The following is a 20,709-nucleotide window of genomic DNA, read 5'->3' on the forward strand; positions in this document are numbered from 1 at the left end:
AATGTTCAGATGCAGCGACTAAAAAGCTTAAGTCCACGAAGTCCCGACAGTAAAACTCTGAAGGCTTCTCCATTGCTGCATCTAGTCAACACTATGCTGCCTTCTGGCCATTTTTTTTCATGGCCAAAGCAGCCAAGATGGCAGGACCTTTGAAGTTAGGCAAGACGAACCCATGAGCACCGCCCCGCTGGCCTGCTCAGAATACCTGCACCAGGCCAATCCCCACAACCTCAGCTTTGGGCGCGGCATTCGAACAAACTAGATACACGTAAGAGGAATGAAAGAAAAAATACATACATTATCTAAGTAAGAAATTTATTTGATCAAATGGTAATATATGAAGATACTTTAAACTATAAGGCTCTATCCAGACAAAAAGCATCTTTATTATAAAGTAAGTGCTATCAATTTAAATGGCACCAAAAAACAAAGAATGAGTTTCCTATAAATAATATGTCTGTAAAAAGCTTTCATAAAATCCTCATGTATTTTCAAACTAGGTAGCAAATGTAACAGAAAAACCTATAAATAGTACTTAAAAGCAGGTTTCTTAAAATTTATGGCACCTACAGTGTGTCACTATAGACAGAGTATTTGGAGGGGGTTCTGTGGTAATCAAAACATGGCTACCATCGGTAAGGGAAGTGTCCCCTGATGAGCAGAACTGAAGCCATGATTAAGCCTCAGCCTTGAGCTCCCTGCACAGCATCATACCATTCCAAATTCTTGGGACTCTGAATTGAATTACTACAAGAGGAGGTCAGGAAACCAGGATTGAAAAGAGGGAAGGGAGAGGAAGCCAAGGCATAGCAGGATCAAAGATATTTATAAAGCAGCTTTATAAATGACCAAGAAAATGAATTTTCAAAAAACACAAAATGGTGAGTCCTTGGAGCTGCAACGTGGCATCTGTGAAAAGATGCCAAGCCCTGCTGGGAGGGGCTCCCCTGCATGCTAGGTGCCCGGCTTGGAGCCACCACATGCAACAGCATGAAACCTTCTCTGGATTGCAATGTCATTATCTAGAAACACTGGGGACAGGTCAGTGTGTAGGTTACACCATCTTTCCCCAAGTATTTTTCCAGCAACCAGTGACTCTGTCTTTGGGGCCCTGATGGGAGTTGACACGGAGAAATCTGCAGCTCCAGGTTATAAGATCAGGAGCACTTCAGACGAGTAGGAAAACCAGATATAAAGAGGGTGATGTACACACAGTTAGCAACAAAACGCAAAGGTGTCCAATGATTAAAATGAAATTGAGTGATAGGGAGAAACAGGGAAGATTCCAGAGAGCCAGGGATGGTAACTAAAAATAATTATATAGCACCCATTATTACTAATCTAAGATATATAAGCATCACTGCAGATTTACATAGTGTCTATGCTGTTAGTTTAATAAATATAAATATGAGGGCTTTCAAAATATTTTAAATGACATATACATTCTAATATAAATATTACACTCCAGATTCATACAACTTAGTTGATGTTACATTTAAACATAGTAGATTTGGGGTTGTATATGAAATGATTTTTACAGACCATTTTCTGAACTTTGATCATTTGGCTAAGTAAAGGCCCCAAAAGACGGGAAGTATCTTACTGGGAACTTTGGCAGCAAACATGTTTTTGTCTATGTATTTATGCATTATACAAAGAAATACTTATTCATTTGTATAAATGAATTTAAAGTACTCCATAAGAGATCTTACACTTAAAATACTTTTCTATCTTCTTATCTGCTTCTTTGTGATCAAGCCTATATGGGAGGGCTACTCAATGCCATATATCTCCTTTTTTCAGAGTCTCATTGTCTTCCTTAGAGGTGTGTATTTAAAAACAGTTTCATGTTTCCCATTCAGGCTAAGTGGCTCTTTTAAGATTCCTAACCTTGAGATTACAATCTTCACTATCAATGACACTGACACACACACATATTTTAATAAAAACAGTAAATGGCTTATATCATCTACTTTTAGCAGTGTGCTTTTAAAACAGGGTTGTTCCCAGCACTACAGAAAATAATCTCCAAACACATCCATTACTTTCTACTCAGGGAAAGATGTTACATCTAATGACTCTATAGGGTGATTTTATAAAATAGTCTTACGCATGTGTAAACTAAACAGGCTGCCCAACTTTATCCCAATGGTTAAAGGAAAGTAGCATCCACACTATGACATCACATCACACGTGTGCTCTCAGGTATAGGGTGAGAGTGCAAGCAAGAGAGAGAGAGAGAGAGCGAGAGAGAGAGAGTGAGTGTTCAACCTGAGAGCTTTATAATTTCAAAGCCTAGGCTGCCATTCACCTTTGCTTCATTTCTCTAAAACAAGTTCCTAATTCAGCTACCTGAAGAGACTGCTGCAGCAGTAAGGTAAAAGCAGCCTTTTTTTAAAAAAAATAGGGTTTTGTTCTGTTGCCCAGGCTGGAGTGCAGTGGTACGATCTGGGCTCACTGCAGCCTCAACCTCCCAGGTTCAAGAGAACCTCCCACCTCAGCCTTCTGAGTAGCTGGGACTATAGGCGTGCACCACCATGCCCAGTTAATTTTTTTTTTTTTTTGTAGAGATGGGGTTTAGCCATGTTGCCCAGGCTGGTCTCGAACTCCTGGGCTTAAGCAATCCACCTGCCTTGGCCTCCCAAAGTGCTGTGATTACAGGCATGAGCCACCATGTCCAGTCAACAGTAGCCTTTTTACTGTGATGTCAATAAACCAACATCTGATGAAGATGTCAAGAAATGGATTAAGAGTCTGTGTATTTTCTCAATAAGTGACTGAGCATGTGAATTTAATTCAAATTAAATTACTAAAATAATTGCTTAAAAAACATATTTAGCACTTTGGGAGGCTGAAGTGGGCAGATCATAAGGTTAGGACTTTGAGACCAGCCTGACCAACATGGTGAAATTCCATCTCTACTATAAAGATAAAAAAATTAGCTGGGTGTGGTGGTGCATGCCTGTAATCCCAGCTACTCAGGAGGCTGAGGCAGGATAATTGCTTGAACTTGGGAGGTGGAGATTGCAGTGAGCTGAGATCACGCATTGTACTCCAGCCTGGGCAACAGAACAAGACTCCATCCCCCCCCAAAAAAAACAACACACACACATACACACACACACACACACACCCCATACTTAGGAAAATGAGGTGACCCTAGATGACCTAGATGAGCTTATTTCTATGCCTCCTCTAACAGAAATCACCTCATGAAAAGAGATGCTTCTTTTGGCTCAGTTCACTTGAAAATAATTTCATTTGGAACTTTTCTTAGCTATTTAGGGGACTGACTCAAAGTTGGTTCTAGTGGATGAAGCAAAAGAGATATGACCAGCATGGTCAATCAATGAGCCTTACTCAACAGGGTGTCCTGGCCAAGCGTCACAGCCACACTGGTCAGACACAATGACCAGTTATGCACTTCCCACCAGCCAATACCACTGTTCCCTAAACCATGATTTTAGTAGAAAAGAAAGCTCTGGAATCAAGGCCCACACTGTAGTATCTGGGTTGGATGTCCCTGACCTGGCCTGTGGTAAATCCTCTGCCCTTCACTGTGTTCATGTTTGCGTCTCTGGCACAGGGACATCTGGCAGCTTTTTTAAAGAGATGTCTCTGCCTCTAGATGAATAATCTGGAACTGTAGGATACAGATCAAAGAATGAAGCGGATCTTTCAGTCGCCTCATCCTATAGCACTTGCCCAGCCATTTAATGCCCCTGTCCTCCCACCCTACATAAAGTGTTTCCCACACCAGTGTGTGCAGGACAAGGCAACTCCAAATCCCAAGGAAGTAGGCTTTAGCTGGAGGTTAAACCCCGTGCTCAGAAACCCTTCCATCTGTTATCTCTCCAGCTTCAGGTTTCACAGCAGTTTCTAAATGGCATAATACAAGGGTAATGTGAGTAAAGTCTGAGAGTTTTGTTCATTATCAAGTTATCAACACAGTGCCCAACTAAGTAAGGTGATCTAGCGGAGTGTGACACCTCTGGCCTGGGGGAAAAATAAAACCAGTCAAATCACACCTTTGTCTAAAATGTCCCATTAAAAAATTATGGAATAAAGTTTGAGATTTCCTGCTTTTTCATGTTACCTTAACCTCAATTTTAAACTTACACTGTTTGTTTAAAATTATCAAATGAACAACCCCATTGCCATGGAAGAGAAAAAACTGTGAGGAAACAGAATCACAACTTGGAAAAAATAAGTGAAACGGCATTTGCATTGAGAGATTGCTAAGATTTGTTAAGTTAAAACAATAATGTATCTAGAAAAGACTGTGAAAATATATATCTCAAAATAGAACAAGGCATAGTCAGAAGGCTCAGCAAAACCATTACTTCAAGGCTGACTAATAAAATGGATAAGTGAAAGAACCCTTCCATCCTTGATCCTTCCTCACTTCCTCCCTCAGACTCTACCAGTCTGGATGCACTAACACAGAATAACCTAAAAGCCATGAAAAAGTGCTGGTATTTTCCAGAATCTCTTCAAGACACCTTTTGTCTTGGTAACCTGAATTCCCTCTGATCAAGGCAGCTGACGGACTTTAAATGTATTTGGAGATACCAGTTCAAAGACCTCATCATCATCTTCTACCCCTTCTTCTATTGGTTTCATCTTGGCAGAGGCTCGCTGGTGTGGGGATGACACATCTGTGGAAAGATACAGAAAGGAAAACAACTGAATGCATAATCTACCCCAATACTGGTGTGATGTATCAATTATAAATTCCAACTGGAAAACAAAACTCAGTAGGAATCTCTCACTAGTACCAAGAACACAAGTTCTATAAACCATTCTATATCAATCCAGCATTTCAAGAAAACAACCAAGTCAAGAAGAGACTCTCAGTCAGGAGAACAGATGAGGGACACATTCTACTATATGTGCTTGGTTGACATGAGTTTCTCATATATATTCAGTTCCCAGGGGCTTGCCCACAGTCTGTTTATGACTCAGAACGCATGCTCCTACATTCATATCATACATGGGAGCTTGAGTATCATATTGGCCCTTGAAAGTTAACTTAACTCCTAATTTCCCTAAATAGTATTTCTATTCTAAAATTATGGAACCTAAGACCATCTGTAATATCACCTAAAACACATTTCTTGCCTCGACCATGGAGTCCAGTGACTCCCTGGGCTGATACGAAAGGAAAAGGAAGAAAGGCCAGGCGTTCAGGAGGAAAGAGCTGAGTGGAGGAAATCTACAATCCTAAGTAGCAGCAGGAGAAAGGCATCCCCAGAGCCTTTTAGAATGCCATTTAATCAAACGAAGCAGGCAACAATTCATTCATTCAGTCACTCATTGGTTCATGCATTCACCAAATGCTTATAGAGCAGCCACCACATATTAGATACCATGCTTAGTGTAGAAGAAAATACTATCTAAAAGTAAGAGTAGACATCATCATCAATAGACTTCGCAAGGTGCCTAATGAGCAGCTAACGTGACTACAAAACCCTCCTCCATACAGTCACCACCATAGCTGTCAGGATCCATGCTGTCTGGGTTTCCGCCTGCCCTGCCCACACCCATCTCCTTGCTGCCCAATCACAGGGTGGAGTGGTATTCAGGCAGCCCACAAATGCTGAACACAGCTGGGGAAAAGGTTGATGGTGGAGGGACACAGGGTAAAACAAGACTAAATACTTGCTAACAGCAAAAGCGAGTGGAGGATCTATTAAGACATGAAACAGATATGCTAAAAGATGACCACAGAAGTTTGTCAAGATCAGCTGTGATTCACTGGCAGGAGTCAGGAGCAGATGGCCAAGTCGGCCAGCATAGGGAGGCCACAGCCAGCAAGCAGGACCACAGGCTGTGAGCATGTCACACAGCCTCTCCTGGCGGGAGGCTGAGACAGCAGCAAAGGCTTTGCCCCGGCAATCAGCCACGAATGAGTAGTCATTTCTGGAACCTGGTATGGCACGGGGGGAGGCAGCATGCAGAGGAGTCAAGATCAGAGGCTCAAAAAACAGTTCCAGCGTTCAAATTCCTGCTCCACAATCTGCGCTCAATTACCACATCTTTCTAGGCCTCCGTTTCCATATCTATAAAAAGGGGATATTCATAGAATCTGCTCCACAGGATTGTTGGGAGGATTAAACAGAATAATGCATATGATGTGCTTAGCAGGGTGTTGGGCCTATAGAACATGTGACTAAATGTTGTTTCTTTTTTTTTTTTTTTTTTTTTGAGATGGAGTTTCGCTCTTGTTACCCAGGCTGGAGTGCAATGGTGCGATCTCGGCTCACTGCAACCTCCGCCTCCTGGGTTCAGGCAATTCTCCTGCCTCAGCCTCCCGAGTAGGTGGGATTACAGACACCACGCCCAGCTAATTTTTTGTATTTTTAGTAGAGACAGGGTTTCACCATGTTGACCGGGATGGTCTCGATCTCTTGATCTCGTGATCTTGTGATCCACCCGCCTCGGCCTCCCAAAGTGCTGGGATTACAGGCTTGAGCCACTGCGCCCGGCCCTGTTGTTTCTTATTAACTGTACAGTCACTGCTGTGCATCTGGGGAAATGCTACTACCAGTCACATCTCCTAACATAAAAAAGTATGCAGTGCTGGACTGTGGAACAGCTCATGTATACTTGCTGTACATATGGAAATTGTTCACTTGCAAACATTTACAGGAAAAATATGAAGTTTCTTGAAAACAACTACTGACATAAACTGTAGAAAATAAGCCTCTAATAAAATGGTCCAAGAACCCAATTCTGCATAGAGCACAGCATGAGAAGTTTTCAGGCAAGTTCTTATCCTTTTCCATGCAGGTGACACAAACACAACCTTTACTTCACATGTCTACTCAATGGTGGTGAATCGTATCTGTGTGACCTTGGACAAATTACTTTTCCTCTTTGTGCCTTAATTTCCTTATCTGTAAAACAGGAATAATAAGAACAGCACCTATTTCATATGGTTGCTATAAGGATAAAATGACTTGATATTTGTAAAGTTTTTAGATCAGTGCCTGGGATGTAATAATCACTTTGTAAATATTTGTAAGAATATAAAAATCAAGTACTATGGTCTTTGGAAGGCTATGGACTTAATAATGAGAAAATTTGTTAAAATTCATCATTGCTTGTAGGAATGGCCAATAAAGGAAATGGGCCTTGACTCAAATGGGGGTTTGTGTTTCTCAATCTTAGCTCTCTTGAGTGTAGCCAAATTGTCTTTAAAATAAAAAAAAATGGCCAGGCACGGTGGCTCACGACTATAATCCCAGCACTTTCAGAGGCTGAGGCAGGCAGATCACGAGGTTAGGAGATGAAAACCATCTGGCCAACATGGTGAAACCCTGTCTCTACAAAAAATACAAAAATTAGCTGGGCATGGGGGCACATATCTGTAGTCCCAGCTACTTGGGAGGCTGAGACAGGAGAATCGCTCGAACCGAGGGGGCTGAGGTTGCAGTGAGCTGACATTGTGCCACTGCACTCCAGCCTGCCAACAGAGCAAGACTCTATCTCAAAAAAAAAAAAAAGGCCCAGCTTCCATCATATTTTTAGCCTTAAGTTCTCATTGGGTCTCATAAAATATTAACTTAGGGTGAGTATCTACAATCAGATAAAACTCTGAGAACAAACAATAAGATGGCATGCCTAAGAGCATTAAACCCAATCAATAATATGTAGTATTTAGACATAATTGTATAATATGCTTAAATGAAACATACCCAGTTTATTTTGTCTGAGGAAGTAGGACTAATTGGTTCCTAGTTTTTAAGCTCATCTATCAAACCAGGAGGAATATCCTACCCTTAGATTGAGGCAGGTATCTATACTGGAGCCACAATGCTACCTGACCCTCCCAACTATCTCATCTATTCTTGCATTTTTCTCACTGAGAGAAAATGAAGGGAGGACTCAACACAAATGGAAATGGTTAAGTGAGAAATTCCCAAGAGCCTTCAGCTTTCAGTGAAAGAATTTATTCTGGTCCCACTATATTTGCTGGGGCAGAAGAAGAGCTGTGGCCTCTCTTACCATGTAACATGAAAGGATAATGAGAGTCAGTCACAATCCTTGGGGTGACATTCAGGGTTCTCCAAGTTGGGCCTCCCTCCCCCTTCCAGTCCAAGCTCTTGCAAACTCACTGCTCTTCAAATTCAACCCATCCTCCTCTTTTCCTCTTACTTTTTTTCTCCACTTGGCATGGTTTCTCCACTTCCATCCCTAATTACCAAATTCCCATCCTTTCCCCAAGCAGGGTTCAAACTCCACCTCCTTCATGTGTAACCCTCCCTGACTCCTGGGGGAAGATTCTACCCTCTTCATCTCAATAACTTCAGCCCTTACACATTCTGCGTAACATTGTGGTTACAGTACTTGCACCTCTTCCTTACTAGGAAACAGGCATCTTGAATGCTGTAACCATGGCTCTCTTCTTCTGCAGCCTTGCAGAAATACCCCACACATAGCCAGGACCTTAATCAGTCCTTAAGTATGCAGTGATGAAAAAAATTCCCTCCTCTGAAAGGCCACACAGGGAACCTCAGAAAGGATCCTGAGAATGAGGGAAAAAGACATGGGCATCACGTTTAATCTCTGGCGGGTCTCCCAGTGGGGCACTACCAGCATTCTTCAAGCACAGGCAGGCCTGAGTCCAGTAAACCTCATTAGGAAAAGCAACTGTCATCACTGTGCTCTGTAGCATGTCCCCTGATGGAAATCACTTTTGTATAATTGATTTGACATTGCTTAGAGCATGGACAAGAACACTGTTCTCTCAAGGGAATATCAATAAGCTTAATAGCACCGTCACCTGCTACAGTGTTTTCATTCAATCAGTAAAAGGAATCAGGGAGTGACCACAAGGTGCTAGACAATGGGTTAAATGCTGAGGGAATAAAAATGAATCATACCTGGTCTTTCATGCTATCTTATTTTATTTCTCAGAAACTCAAAGCACTTTTCAGAGCAATTCACCCTCACCACATCTGTACTATTATTTCTACTGTATATTCTGAAGCTAAAGCAAAGACAACTTGAACACCCATGAAGGAAAACAGAGGGGGTGGCTGCCATGAATGAGCTTATTTCTCACCAAGGCGTGAACCATTTAGACAGAAACACATCCTAGGAGGATAAACCAGGGAGCTCTAACGGTCTGGAAAGATTGAATTTTTCTACAAAAGTTGTTGACTCACTTTCATTTCAAGTTTTGTGGCTGAGAATCTGCAATTCCCCCCAAATCCCTGTCCTTACAACAACATTGCCTTGTTGCTCTTTTTCCACTGCAGTAGACCCACTGGAAGACAGTACAGCCCAACCTGCCACTTCCAGGGACGACCCAGTGCCAGTTGGCTGCCAACCCCTTGCTTAGAATCTAAATCACACATAGAGTGTCTAATCTTTTTGTTGTTGTTGTTGTTGAGACGGAGTCTCACCCTGTTGCCTAGGCTGGAGTGCAATGGCGCAATCATAGCTCACTGCAACCTCCACCTCCTGGGTTCAAGTGATTCTCCCGCCTCAGCCTCTTAAGTAGTTGGGATTACAAGTGCGCAACATCACACCTGGCTAGTTTTTTCTATCTTTAGTACAGATGCAATTCACCATGTTGGCCAGGCTGGTCTGGAATTCCTGACCTCATGATCTGCCTGCCTCAGCCTCCCAAAGTGTTGGGATTACAGGCATGAGCCACCGCACCCCATGAGTGTCCACTCTTTGTACCAACCCATTACCCCAGGAGAGAGCCAGTATAACATTCACATCCAGGAAGACCAAAGGATCACTTGCCCTGCCTCAGTATCTGCAACTGTCATGGCCATCAGAAAGGCCACCTTTGAGGACTGAGGGGCTCACCTGGCCCCTAGACATGGAGCTCTTTGGCCTCATCAGGAGACTTACTGGTTCAATGAAGAGACTCAGAGTCCATCCCTATATAGCTGGAAATCATTTCTTTGACCCCTTAATAAATTCAAAACCAATTTGTAGTATGAACAAAAAAAAATAAGGGAATATTATATTTCAAGGGAATGATCTTATATTTTACAAGTTGAATACTAATAAATAACATCTACAGGTTTGCCTGGTTTTTCATTAATTTTATGTACTGATGCATCATCAGAAATTTGCCCAGAGGCCCAACATCTTCCATAGATATGAGAGCATGAAAGGAGAGAGGAAGAAATAGAGCTTATCTTTAGTTAAGCGCTTTTTGAAATTACTTTTGTCCTTCAAGGATGTTATATAAGGTTCATGATCTTTACTTTTCATTTATTCCAAATTGTAGAGGGGCGAATAAGTCCATATCCACAAATTTCCCAGAAAACTGATTCTCAGTTTTCCATTAAAACTATTTTTACAGTTGGGAGACAGAGTGGTTAACCCTATCCTGTCCTGTTGAATTTAATGTGATCAGGAAAAGATTTCTGCAATAATTTTTTTTCCTGTTAGCTATAATCACCTTCCACCTACCGGTTAATACATTTTATTATAAAAGCATATAAACAGTATCTTACTGAACTGCAACCCAGATTTAACAGGTGTGAAACTGTTATACAGTTATGTCAAGTGTTACTGGAGGGATGTTTCACATTACACCAAGTAGCAAAAAAGTCCTCTGCTCAAAGGATGTCCGTGGGTACCAAGGCACTGTGAAGGTGCGGCCAGTAGAGTAGAATTGTATTCTGGGCTGTTTGCCAAACTCACAGTATGTTGATGTGAGAAAGAGAACTGTATCACCAGGCTGCCATGCTGAGAGTAAGAAAGAAAAACTCAAAGTCAAGGGCACTGAGCACATGCAGAAGACTGAGACAGCATTGAGAGCCCTGAACTAAACAGTGGACACTTCTACTCCAGAAAGATGACAGGGTGTGACCACACCATGGGCTCTGACAAAGGGATTCAGATACAGCCAGGAGAGTCTGTCCTGGGCAGAAGTGTTCAGAGGGCAGCTAGGGCTGGGAGATGGTTAGGGAGGAGGTGAGCCCATCATTAAGACCCACTGTATATCCCCGAGGTCACTGGCTGCAAGGCCAAACTAAACATAGGCCTCCATGGAAGGGCTACCCTGCAGATTCTTCTCTGTCTTCCAGAGTCTTGAGTTAAAGAACCACAGGAGGCCTTAAAAAAACTTTTTTTAGTTTAAAATGCTTGTGGGTACATAGTAGGTGTATATATTTATGAGTTACATGAGATATTTTGATACAGGAATGCAATGTGAAATAATCACATCAGGGTAAATAGGCTATCCATCACCTTAACCATTTATCCTTTGTGTTACAAACAATTCAACTTACTCTTTTAGTTATTATTAAATGTGTAATGATTTTTTACTATAGTCATCTTGTTGTGTTAGCAAATACCAGGTCTTATCCATTCTTTCTATTTTTTGTACGCATTAACCATCTCCACTTCCCCTCTACCTCCCACACCCTCACTGCCCTTCCCAGCCTCTGATAACCATCCTTCTGCTCTCCATGTCCTTGAGTTCAGTTCTTTTGGTTTTTAGTTTCTACAAATAACTGAGAATATGTAAAGTTTGTCTTTCAGTGCCTGGTTTATTTCACTTAACATAATGAGAGGAGGCCTTTTTTATACATGAACCAGGGAGATCTTACATGACAATCAGTAAAAACTCTGGCATACAGAATAAGAAAAAATGAGGTAAGATTCTGTCCCTATTAAGCTTATTTCTATTTCAGTATGCTTCTAATTACAGGCCTGAGGTCCTCTCCTGGGAAGGAAAAGTAAACAGACATATTTGTTGTTCTTAAATCCAGAGTGAAAATCATGCCTGTTCCAGAGGATGAATGAACTACCTCAAATCTGAGCTTCAAGGAAGTAGAGTACCGTGATGTGAAATTTGTCAAATGACTTTTATCCTTGCTTAAGAAACACACTTTTTAAAAAGGAGCAACATTTCTCTAAACTAATATAATGTGCTAAGATTCTCTTTTCTCCCCTGTTAACTTTAATGACGTTTGCTTCATTTCTTTCAAAATGTTATTATTTTTATTATGCTTAACCATCTGGCCAACTGCTTTAGCAAGTAATTAAAAACCTACAGGAGTTTAGAATTTTAATTAGATTGTACAATTTTTGAAGAATGGGAAAGGGGAAGGATTTAATGGTTTTTTTGGGGGGGGGGCTGGAAAGAATTATTTCCTTTTCTGTCTTATCATATCCTAAGATTTTTTTTACTTGAGGAAACTGGGTTTGAACTGAAGCTTTCTGAACAATAATACTGAAGGGCAGCTTTGGCCTGTGAACCAAATGTTTCCTTTAATGCATTCAGCACCAGCACTGAGGACCTCAAGCAAAGCATACAAAATGAGGGCAAATGCGTAGGTTAGAGTAGCTTAGTGGTTCCAATGATGAGGTCTACTCGGCCCCAAGAGCACATTCTCAGATCAGTCCCTAACCACTCGGATGGACAATTAGGGCCTTGAGCTGCAGAGCACAAGTATGGTGTGAGTGGCCAAGGAGGAGCCAAAGTCCTGCAGCTCCTTCCTGCTCACAAGGAAAAAGATACAGGGTAGAGGGGAAGGAATGAATGAACCCAGGGCCAACAGTGAGGGCAGGATCCAGGCTGGTAGCCATGCCACAGCCCAGAGAACAATCCATCCAGGATGCGGTCGGAGGACAGCAGGCTCTGTAAGGAAGGTCTCTGGGAAAAACGGGACACAGAACTGGGAGAAAGGATATTAGGACAGAAGAGGGAAGGATAAGAAAAAGAACAACTAGAAATGCCCATAGAAACAATAAGCAGTATGGAAAGGCAGGGTTCAAATAGAGGACAACCACCCAGAGACTTGAAGAAATGAAATGGGCTTCACCTAAAAGACAGCATGAGAGAGCAACCTGATGACCCCAGGGATATGGTGGATAAGATGTGTCCCATGACGGTAAGGCAAGGAAACAACTTCAGGGGGAAAAAAGGCAGCCAAGTCATAAAATAAACCATAGCATGATTTTCATGTTGTATATGAAAGAAGAATCCACTTAAACTTGACTTTTAGGAAGTCTCCTTTGAACAGAACAAGAGTCATGACATTGGAAACAGAAATAAATGTAAGCACTGCCTACTACTTGGTTCTAAATAAAGCACAATAATGTCAACATTCCTTATTTATTTTAGACTTTGTGAAACAATTCATAGACAAAGACTAATTGGAGTTTGAAAAGAGAACATATAACAACCTTGATCGTTTCAAAGTAAAAGAAGAGACCCAGAAACAGTTTGAAGGTAGAAGGGGGAAGAATAAGAAAGGGTAGGCATGCAAATGTCCTCATCTTTTTAAAAATTTTATTAAAAATTTTAATTTTTATGAGCAGGGACTCAGTCTGTGCCCAGGCTGGAGTGCAATGGTATGATCTTGGCTCACTGCAATCTCAACCTCTTCGGGCGCAGGTGGTCCTCAGCCTCCTGAGTAGCTGGGATTACAGGCACAGGTGGGCAACCATGCCCAGCCATTTTTTTGTAGAGACAGGGTTTTGTCATGTTGCCAGGCTGGTCTTAAACTCCTGAGCTCAAGTGATCTGACTGCCTTGGTCTCCCAAAGTGCTGGGACTACAGGAGTGAGCCACTGGGCCCAGCCCTAACGTCCCCACAATTAAAATTAGTGCAAAGAGAAAATGAAATGGAGACTTAATGTATTGTTTAATGTTACAAAGTTAAACAAAAAAAGAATAAAAACGAGTGACTTCATCATACTGAGCAGAAAGCGGAAGGGAAGTTAGAAGTGAGCTAAGTAGGTAGTAGATAAAGGTTACTAAGTCCACCTAGAGTAGGTGAGAAGGTAGTGACTTGCCTGTAATTCCAATACTTTGTGAGACCAAGGCGGGCAGATCACTTGAGCCCAGGAGTTTGAGACCAGCCGGGGCAACAGAACAAGACACTGTCTCTACAAAAAATACAATAATTAACTAGGCATGGTGGCACGCACCTGTAGTCCTAGCTACTTGCAAGGCTGAGGCCAGGAAGGCCTCTTGAGCCTGGGGGGTAGAGGATGCAGTGAGCTGTGATCATGCCACTGCACGCCAGCCTGAATGACAGCATGAGACTCTTTCTCAAAAAAAGTTTAAGTGTATAAAGCAATAAATAACAGTACATCATTTAGCACTGGGGATAATAACTCTTTCAAAGTGATTGTTCCTCGGGAACAGGGCTAAAATTACCTTGGAAGGGGATGAGTTCTTTTCATTGTAAGGTTTTTTAACTATGTGATATCTATGTATTTAACTTGATAATTTAAAAACATTTGATTAACAGATTAAAAATGTATAACTATATAAAATACCTTCAGATAACATTTTACAGGTAAGAACATACTGTGTGAGGATAGAGGCCCCCTAATGGAGGGAGGTGGACACTGGCATCAGAGAGCATAGCCCCTACTGGCTGGGGAAGACATGGTCACATTCCTAAGCCTAAAAATGGAAAATGAAATTCCCACCTCATAGGGTAGTTGTGAGGATTAAATGAGAACATGGATGAAAGCGGTTAGGATGTGTCACCTGCTGCAGTAGTAGCCGAATAACCCCAAACAAGTTTATGCTCACATTGATCTCCATAAACTACACTTTACTCATTTACAAAATGAGGGTATTGCTTTTCTCTAGCCATCTTGGTAGGTCTGAGAATTGTTCAGGCTCATCTCCCAGAAACCTGCTGCCTAATCACATCTTTCTACCTCTCTGTACAATTCACTTAAAGTTTATTGTTTATAAGTCTATGGTTGCTCATGAGGGGAGTGAAACACAAATTGAGCTGAATGATTATTTCATGAAAACCAGCCTCAAAACTAAGAATGCTGTAATCGTTTTTTACATCTTTACAGGTAATTAAACACAGAAGAGAACAGAGAGAAACTCATTATCAGACATATTGCTAGTCTTTGCAGACTACAAGCTAACTATTTGTATAACTAGGTCATATGACATTAGTAGACTGTCCACAGCAGGATCTTTTTTTTTTTTTTTAATTTCTTTGAGACAAGGTCTCACTCTTTCACCCAGGCTGGAGTACAGTGACAAGACCATAGATCACTGCAGCCTAGATCTCCCAGGTTAAAGTGGTCCTCTTACCTCAGCCTCCCAAGTAGCTGGAACCACAGGCACATACCACTGCCTCCAGATAATCAAAAAACCTTTTTCGTAGAGATGGGGTCTTCCTATGTTGCCCAGGCTCATCTTGAACTCCTGGGGTCAAGAGATCCTCCTGTCTTGGCCTCCCAAAGTGCTGGGACTATAGGCATAAGCCAGTGTGCCTGGCCCTGTCTTGACACTAATAACAAAATACTTACAAAGATCTTCACAGTAAGAAACCCCTCTAAAGATCTCATAGCATCTTTAAAAACAACATAATTATTATTTCATTAAAAAAGACATGGTTTAAACTAACAAGCTTTTTCAAGGATGAATTCCAACTGATTGGATTGCCTATATTACCTTGTGATTAAAAAAAATCTAAATAAGTTATTTAACCCCAATTAACTAAAATAGAGTTCTGTAACATTCAAGGAAGCATATGTCTTCCTGTTACCATAGCAATGGCTGAGCTGGGCACCACTTTCTAGTGATGGAACTGCCAATACAATCCATCTGTGTGAATGTGTGTGTTTTATACATGTGGGGAGCTAAGAAGGAGAGAAGATGACAAGAAGATGACAACAAGGTACCCTGACGAGCAACACCTTGGTCCAGGGGCAGGGAGAAGAAAGCTTTCCTACATACACTGGCACTAAAGTGTTCTCACACAGCTCGCACATCTTGTCCCTTTCTCTCTTCCTATCTCACCATGTTCCATGTTTGCGAACATGAAACCCAGTAAGTGAAGCAATGGGAAAGTGAAAGAGTTAAATGAACTGAATTATGAACTACTGAATAAACAGAGAGAATGACTTTTTCTCAGGCTATCTTATGACGTCACTTTCTTCCCTTTAAATGACAATTTGGAATGGGAATACAGAATCTGTGTGGAAAGCAGTAGAGACCTTGCTATGGATTTAGCATTGTGTGGCATGTATAAAAGCAGAGCACAACATGAGAAATGGGAACAGCAGCAATTTCACCGAAACAGGTCACTTAGTTCCCTCCACCTTTTTCTGATCTGGATTCCTGCTTCACTGAACATTTGCCATGTAAAGTTATGAAGTATATTTGTGGCATTAATGATAGAGATCTTTAAAAGTAGTGCCTTTATCAGAATTTAAACAAGCTTCTAGACCTAACTACAAGCAGATGAGAAAGACAAGAACACCATAATCACCACCATGGGGATGAACACAGCAAAATTCCAGAAGGTGGGAAATTCTACAGCCTCCCTCCTCAAAGTGTAGTTCACAGACCAGCCATATTGTTATCACCCGGGCACTGGTTAAACTTGTGGACTCCCAGACCCCACCTGAGGCCTGCTACATCAGGATCCTATCTACATTTAAGAATATGTTGTTCTACAGGACAAACCAATAAACCAAAACAAAAACATATACAGAAACACACACACAGAGACAGAGAGAGATGGAAAGGGAGCCCAGAGTTATATCGACCAAATGCAATGTGTACATGCTGTTCTGATTGTGATTTGAAAAATAATTATGATAAATATTCATATGCATGTTAATGTTTAAATAGGTATTTGGGGAAATGAGTAGGTGGAATAACAGAAAAAGGTTTAAGAAAATACATAAGGTATATGTCATTTTTAATGGAGTGACACTGTTTATAATTCTGTAAGTATGCTAACCAAAGGCTAAATGACACAGGAGATTATCACTGGATAATTTTACATGCTCCCAAGTAAAACCCTAGTACTCCAGTGCTAAGAATAAGGCAAACATTTTTGTTGAAATGGATTACATTAACCAACCTATGAAAACCTATCTGCAGCACTACTTGATCACAAGGAAGAAATCAGGAGATGACAGATTTCCCCAGAAAAGTAGGTGAGGGTTGAAAAAACAGTGGGTTGGGGAGAGTCACCAATTCTAGGTAGACTCATCTGCAAAGAGACAAATAGCAGCTCCTGTGCCTAGCACAAGAACAGATGTGAAGGTAACCTGTATATTGAAAAACACTAAATAAAACATTTAAATACTTGCATTAAAAAAAAAACAGAGGTAATCTGGTTTACAAGTATGAGCTTTTGTTGTTCTTTTTTTGTTTTATTTTTTGTTTTAATACAGTTCTCACTCTGTCACCTAGGCTTCGGTGCAATGGCTCAATCATGACTCACTGCAACCTTGACTTCCTCAGCTCAAGCAATCCTCTCACCTCAGCCTCCCAAGTAGATGGGACCACAGGCATGTATCACCATGCCTGGATACGTTTTTAATTTTTTGTAGAGATGGGGTCTCATTATGTTGCCCAGGCTGGTCTTGAACTCCTGGGATCAAGTGATCCTCCAGCCTCAACCTCTCAAAGTGCTGAGATTACAGGTGTGAGGCACTGTGCCTGGCCAAGCATGAGCTCTGGAATCAGACAGGATCCTTGTATCACAGAACCAGCCCATATGGAAAAGGAGTAAGTGAATAAGCATCTCATATTCCCAATTTCTCGTCTGTAAAATGACATAACACCTGCTGTTAGTAGACTGTGTTATAGTCCAGCTTTCCACCTGCTTTGTTTCTCACTAGCCCCTTCCTGCGCAGCCCCTGCAGGAGGGTTGAATGATCTATCCATTGATGCTGGTTCTGGCAAGTGACTTCTGTGGTACAGAAAACATGCATGGAAGTGGTACTTGTTCTTCTGGAGCAGGAGACTTAACAGCCATCTTGTGAATCTGCCACCACTGTCTTCCGTCTGCAGTGACAATGGGAATGACCAAGAGGGCAGCTGCTCCTTTGGCTGAGCCCCAAGGGTGGGGAAGTGCAGCATCTACCTTCATATGAGCTTCAGTTAATACCTTCAAAAAGGTACTATGCAGGCCAGGTGCAGTGGCTCATGCCTGAAATCTCAGCACTTTGGGAGGCTGAGGTGGGTGGATCACTTGAGTCCAGGAGTTCGGAAAAAAAAAACAAAAAACAAAAAAAAAACAACAGCCAGGTGTGTGGTGTGCGCCTCTAGTACCAGCTACTTGGGAGTCTGAGGTGGGAGGATCACCTGAGCCTGGAAGGTGGAGGTTGCAGTGAGCTGAGATCTGCACTCCAGCCTGGGTGACAGAGTAAGACCCTGTCTCAAAAAAAAAAGCTACTATGTAGTAAAATATAACCATCTCCAGTTTCTCATCTGTGTTGCGCTTAAAATCCCCTTTAGGTCCATAACACATTTCTGTGCCCAAATGTTGCTTTGGAAGCCTATACCTGAAAGAATTGAAAATAGGTCATTCTGGCATGTTGTCTATTTTGAATTAAACACAATGAAAAAAACAGCAAGTGCAACAACTCTGACCTTCATTTTATTTTTTAAAAACAAGTGTGTGGTAGACTTCAGCTGTGAACCCATCTGGACCTGGGCTTTTTTTGTGTGGTAGGCTCTTACTTGCTGCCTCAACTTCAGATCTTGTTATTGGTCTATTAATGGTTTTGACTTCTTCCTGGTTTAGGCTTGGGAGGTCGCAAGTGTCCAGGAATTTATCCATTTCTTCCAGGTTTACAAGTTTATGTGCATATAGTTGTTTGTAATATTCTCTGATGATGGTTTGAATTTCTGTGGGATCTGTGGTAATTTCCCCTTTATCATTTTTTATTGCACCTATTTGGTTATTCTCTCTTTTCTTTTTTATTAATCTGGCTTGTGGTCTATTTTGTTGATCTTTTCAAAAAACCAGCTCCTGGATTTATTGATTTTTTGAAGGGTTTTTCGTGTCTCTATCTCCTTCAGTTCTGCTCTGATCTTAGTTATTTGTTGTCTTCTGCTAGGTTTTGAGTTTTTTTTATCTTGCTCCTCTAGCTCTTTCAATTTTGAAGATAGGGTGTCAATTTTGGATCTCTCCACTCTTCTCATGTGGGCACTTATTGCTATATATTTTCCTCTAGCGACTGCTTTAAATGTGTCCCAGAGATTCTGGTATGTTGTGTCTTCGTTCTCATTGGTTTCAAACTGTTACCATTCCTTCTGAAACTATTCCAAATAATCCAAAAAGAGGGAATCCTTCCCAAATCATTTTATGAGACCAACATCAACCTGATACCAAAACCTGGCAGAGACTCAACAAGAAAAGAAAACTGCAGGCCAATATCTATGATGAACACAGATGCAAAAATCTTCAATAAAATACTGGCAAGCCAATTGCAACAGCACATCAAAAAGTTTACCCACCATGTGGAAGTAGGATTCATCCCGGGGATGCAAGGCTGGTTCAACATACGCAAGTCTATAAACGTAATTCACCACATAAACAGAACCAAAAACAAAAACCACATGATTATCTCAATTGATGCAGAGAAGGCCTTTGACAAAATTCAACAGCCCTTTATGCTAAAAACCCTCAATAAACTCGGGATTGATGGAACGTATCTCAAAATAATAAAAACTATTTACAACAAACCAACAGCCAATATCATACTGAATGGGCAAAAACTGGAAGCATTCCCTTTGAAATCTGGCACTAGACAAGGATGCCGTCTTTCACCACTTCTATTCAATATAGTACTGGAAGTTCTAGCCAGAGCAATCAGGCAAGAAAAAGAAATAAAGGGTATTCAAATAGGAAAGGAGGAAGCCAAACTGTCTCTATTTGCAGACGACATGATAGTATATCTAGAAGACCCCATCGTCTCAGCCCAAAATCTCCTGAAACTGATAAGCAACTTCAGCAAAGTCTCAGGATACAAAATCAACGTGCAAATATCACAAGGATTCCTATACACAAATAACAGACTTAAAGAGAGCCAAATCAAGAACAAACTGCCATTTACAATTGCTACAAAGAGAATAAAATACCTAGGACTACAACTAACAAGGAACGTAAAGGACCTCTTCAAGGAGAACTACAAACCACTGCTCAATGAAATAAGAGAGGACACAAACAGATGGAGAAACATTCCATGTTCATGGTTAGGAAGAATCAAGATCGTGAAAATGGCCATACTGCCCAAAGTAATTTACAGATTCAACACCATCCCCATCAAGCTACCAATGACCTTCTTCACAGAACTGGAAAAAAACACCTTAAACTTCATGTGGAACCAAAAGAGCGCCCACATAGCCAAGTCAATTCTAAGCAAAAAGAACACAGCAGGAGGCATCACACTACTGGACTTCAAACTATACTTCAAGGCTACAGTAATCAAAACAGCATGGTACTGGTACCAAAACAGAGATATAGACCAATGGAACAGAACAGAGGCATCAGAGGCAACACAACATATCTACAACCATACAATCTTTGATAAACCTGACAAAAACAAGCAATGGGGAAAGGATTCCCTGTTTAATAAATGGTGTTGGAAAAACTGGCTAGCTATGTGGAGAAAGCAGAAATTGGACCCCTTCCTGATACCTTACACTAAAATTAACTCCAGATGGATTAAAGACTTAAACATAAGACCTAACACCATAAAAACCCTAGAAGAAAATCTAGGCAAAACCATTCAGGACATAGGAGTAGACAAGGACTTCATGACCAAAACACCAAAAGCATTGGCAACAAAAGCCAAAATAGACAAATGGGACCTAATCAAACTCCACAGCTTCTGCACAGCAAAAGAAACAGTCACTAGAGTGAATCAGCAACCAACAGAATGGGAAAAAAATTTTGCAGTTTACCCATCTGACAAAGGGCTGATATCCAGAATT

At 41.2% G+C, this 20,709-nt stretch overlaps 1 protein-coding gene across 1 annotated transcript in view; it reads right to left on the reverse strand.

Moving 5' to 3' along the window:
* Positions 1-301: 301 nt before the first annotated feature.
* The window catches only part of POPDC1 (popeye domain cAMP effector 1), a 44,914-nt gene continuing 24,506 nt past the window's right edge, over positions 302-20,709 (reverse strand). Inside the window, exon 8 of the mRNA XM_035296414.3 lies at positions 302-4,658. Coding sequence (XP_035152305.3) covers positions 4,534-4,658 — 125 coding nt within the window. The 3' untranslated portion in view covers positions 302-4,533. The remainder of the gene's footprint in view (positions 4,659-20,709) is intronic.

This window comes from Callithrix jacchus, chromosome 4, assembly GCF_049354715.1.
Source record: "Callithrix jacchus isolate 240 chromosome 4, calJac240_pri, whole genome shotgun sequence".
Taxonomy (NCBI): Eukaryota; Metazoa; Chordata; class Mammalia; order Primates; family Cebidae; genus Callithrix; species Callithrix jacchus.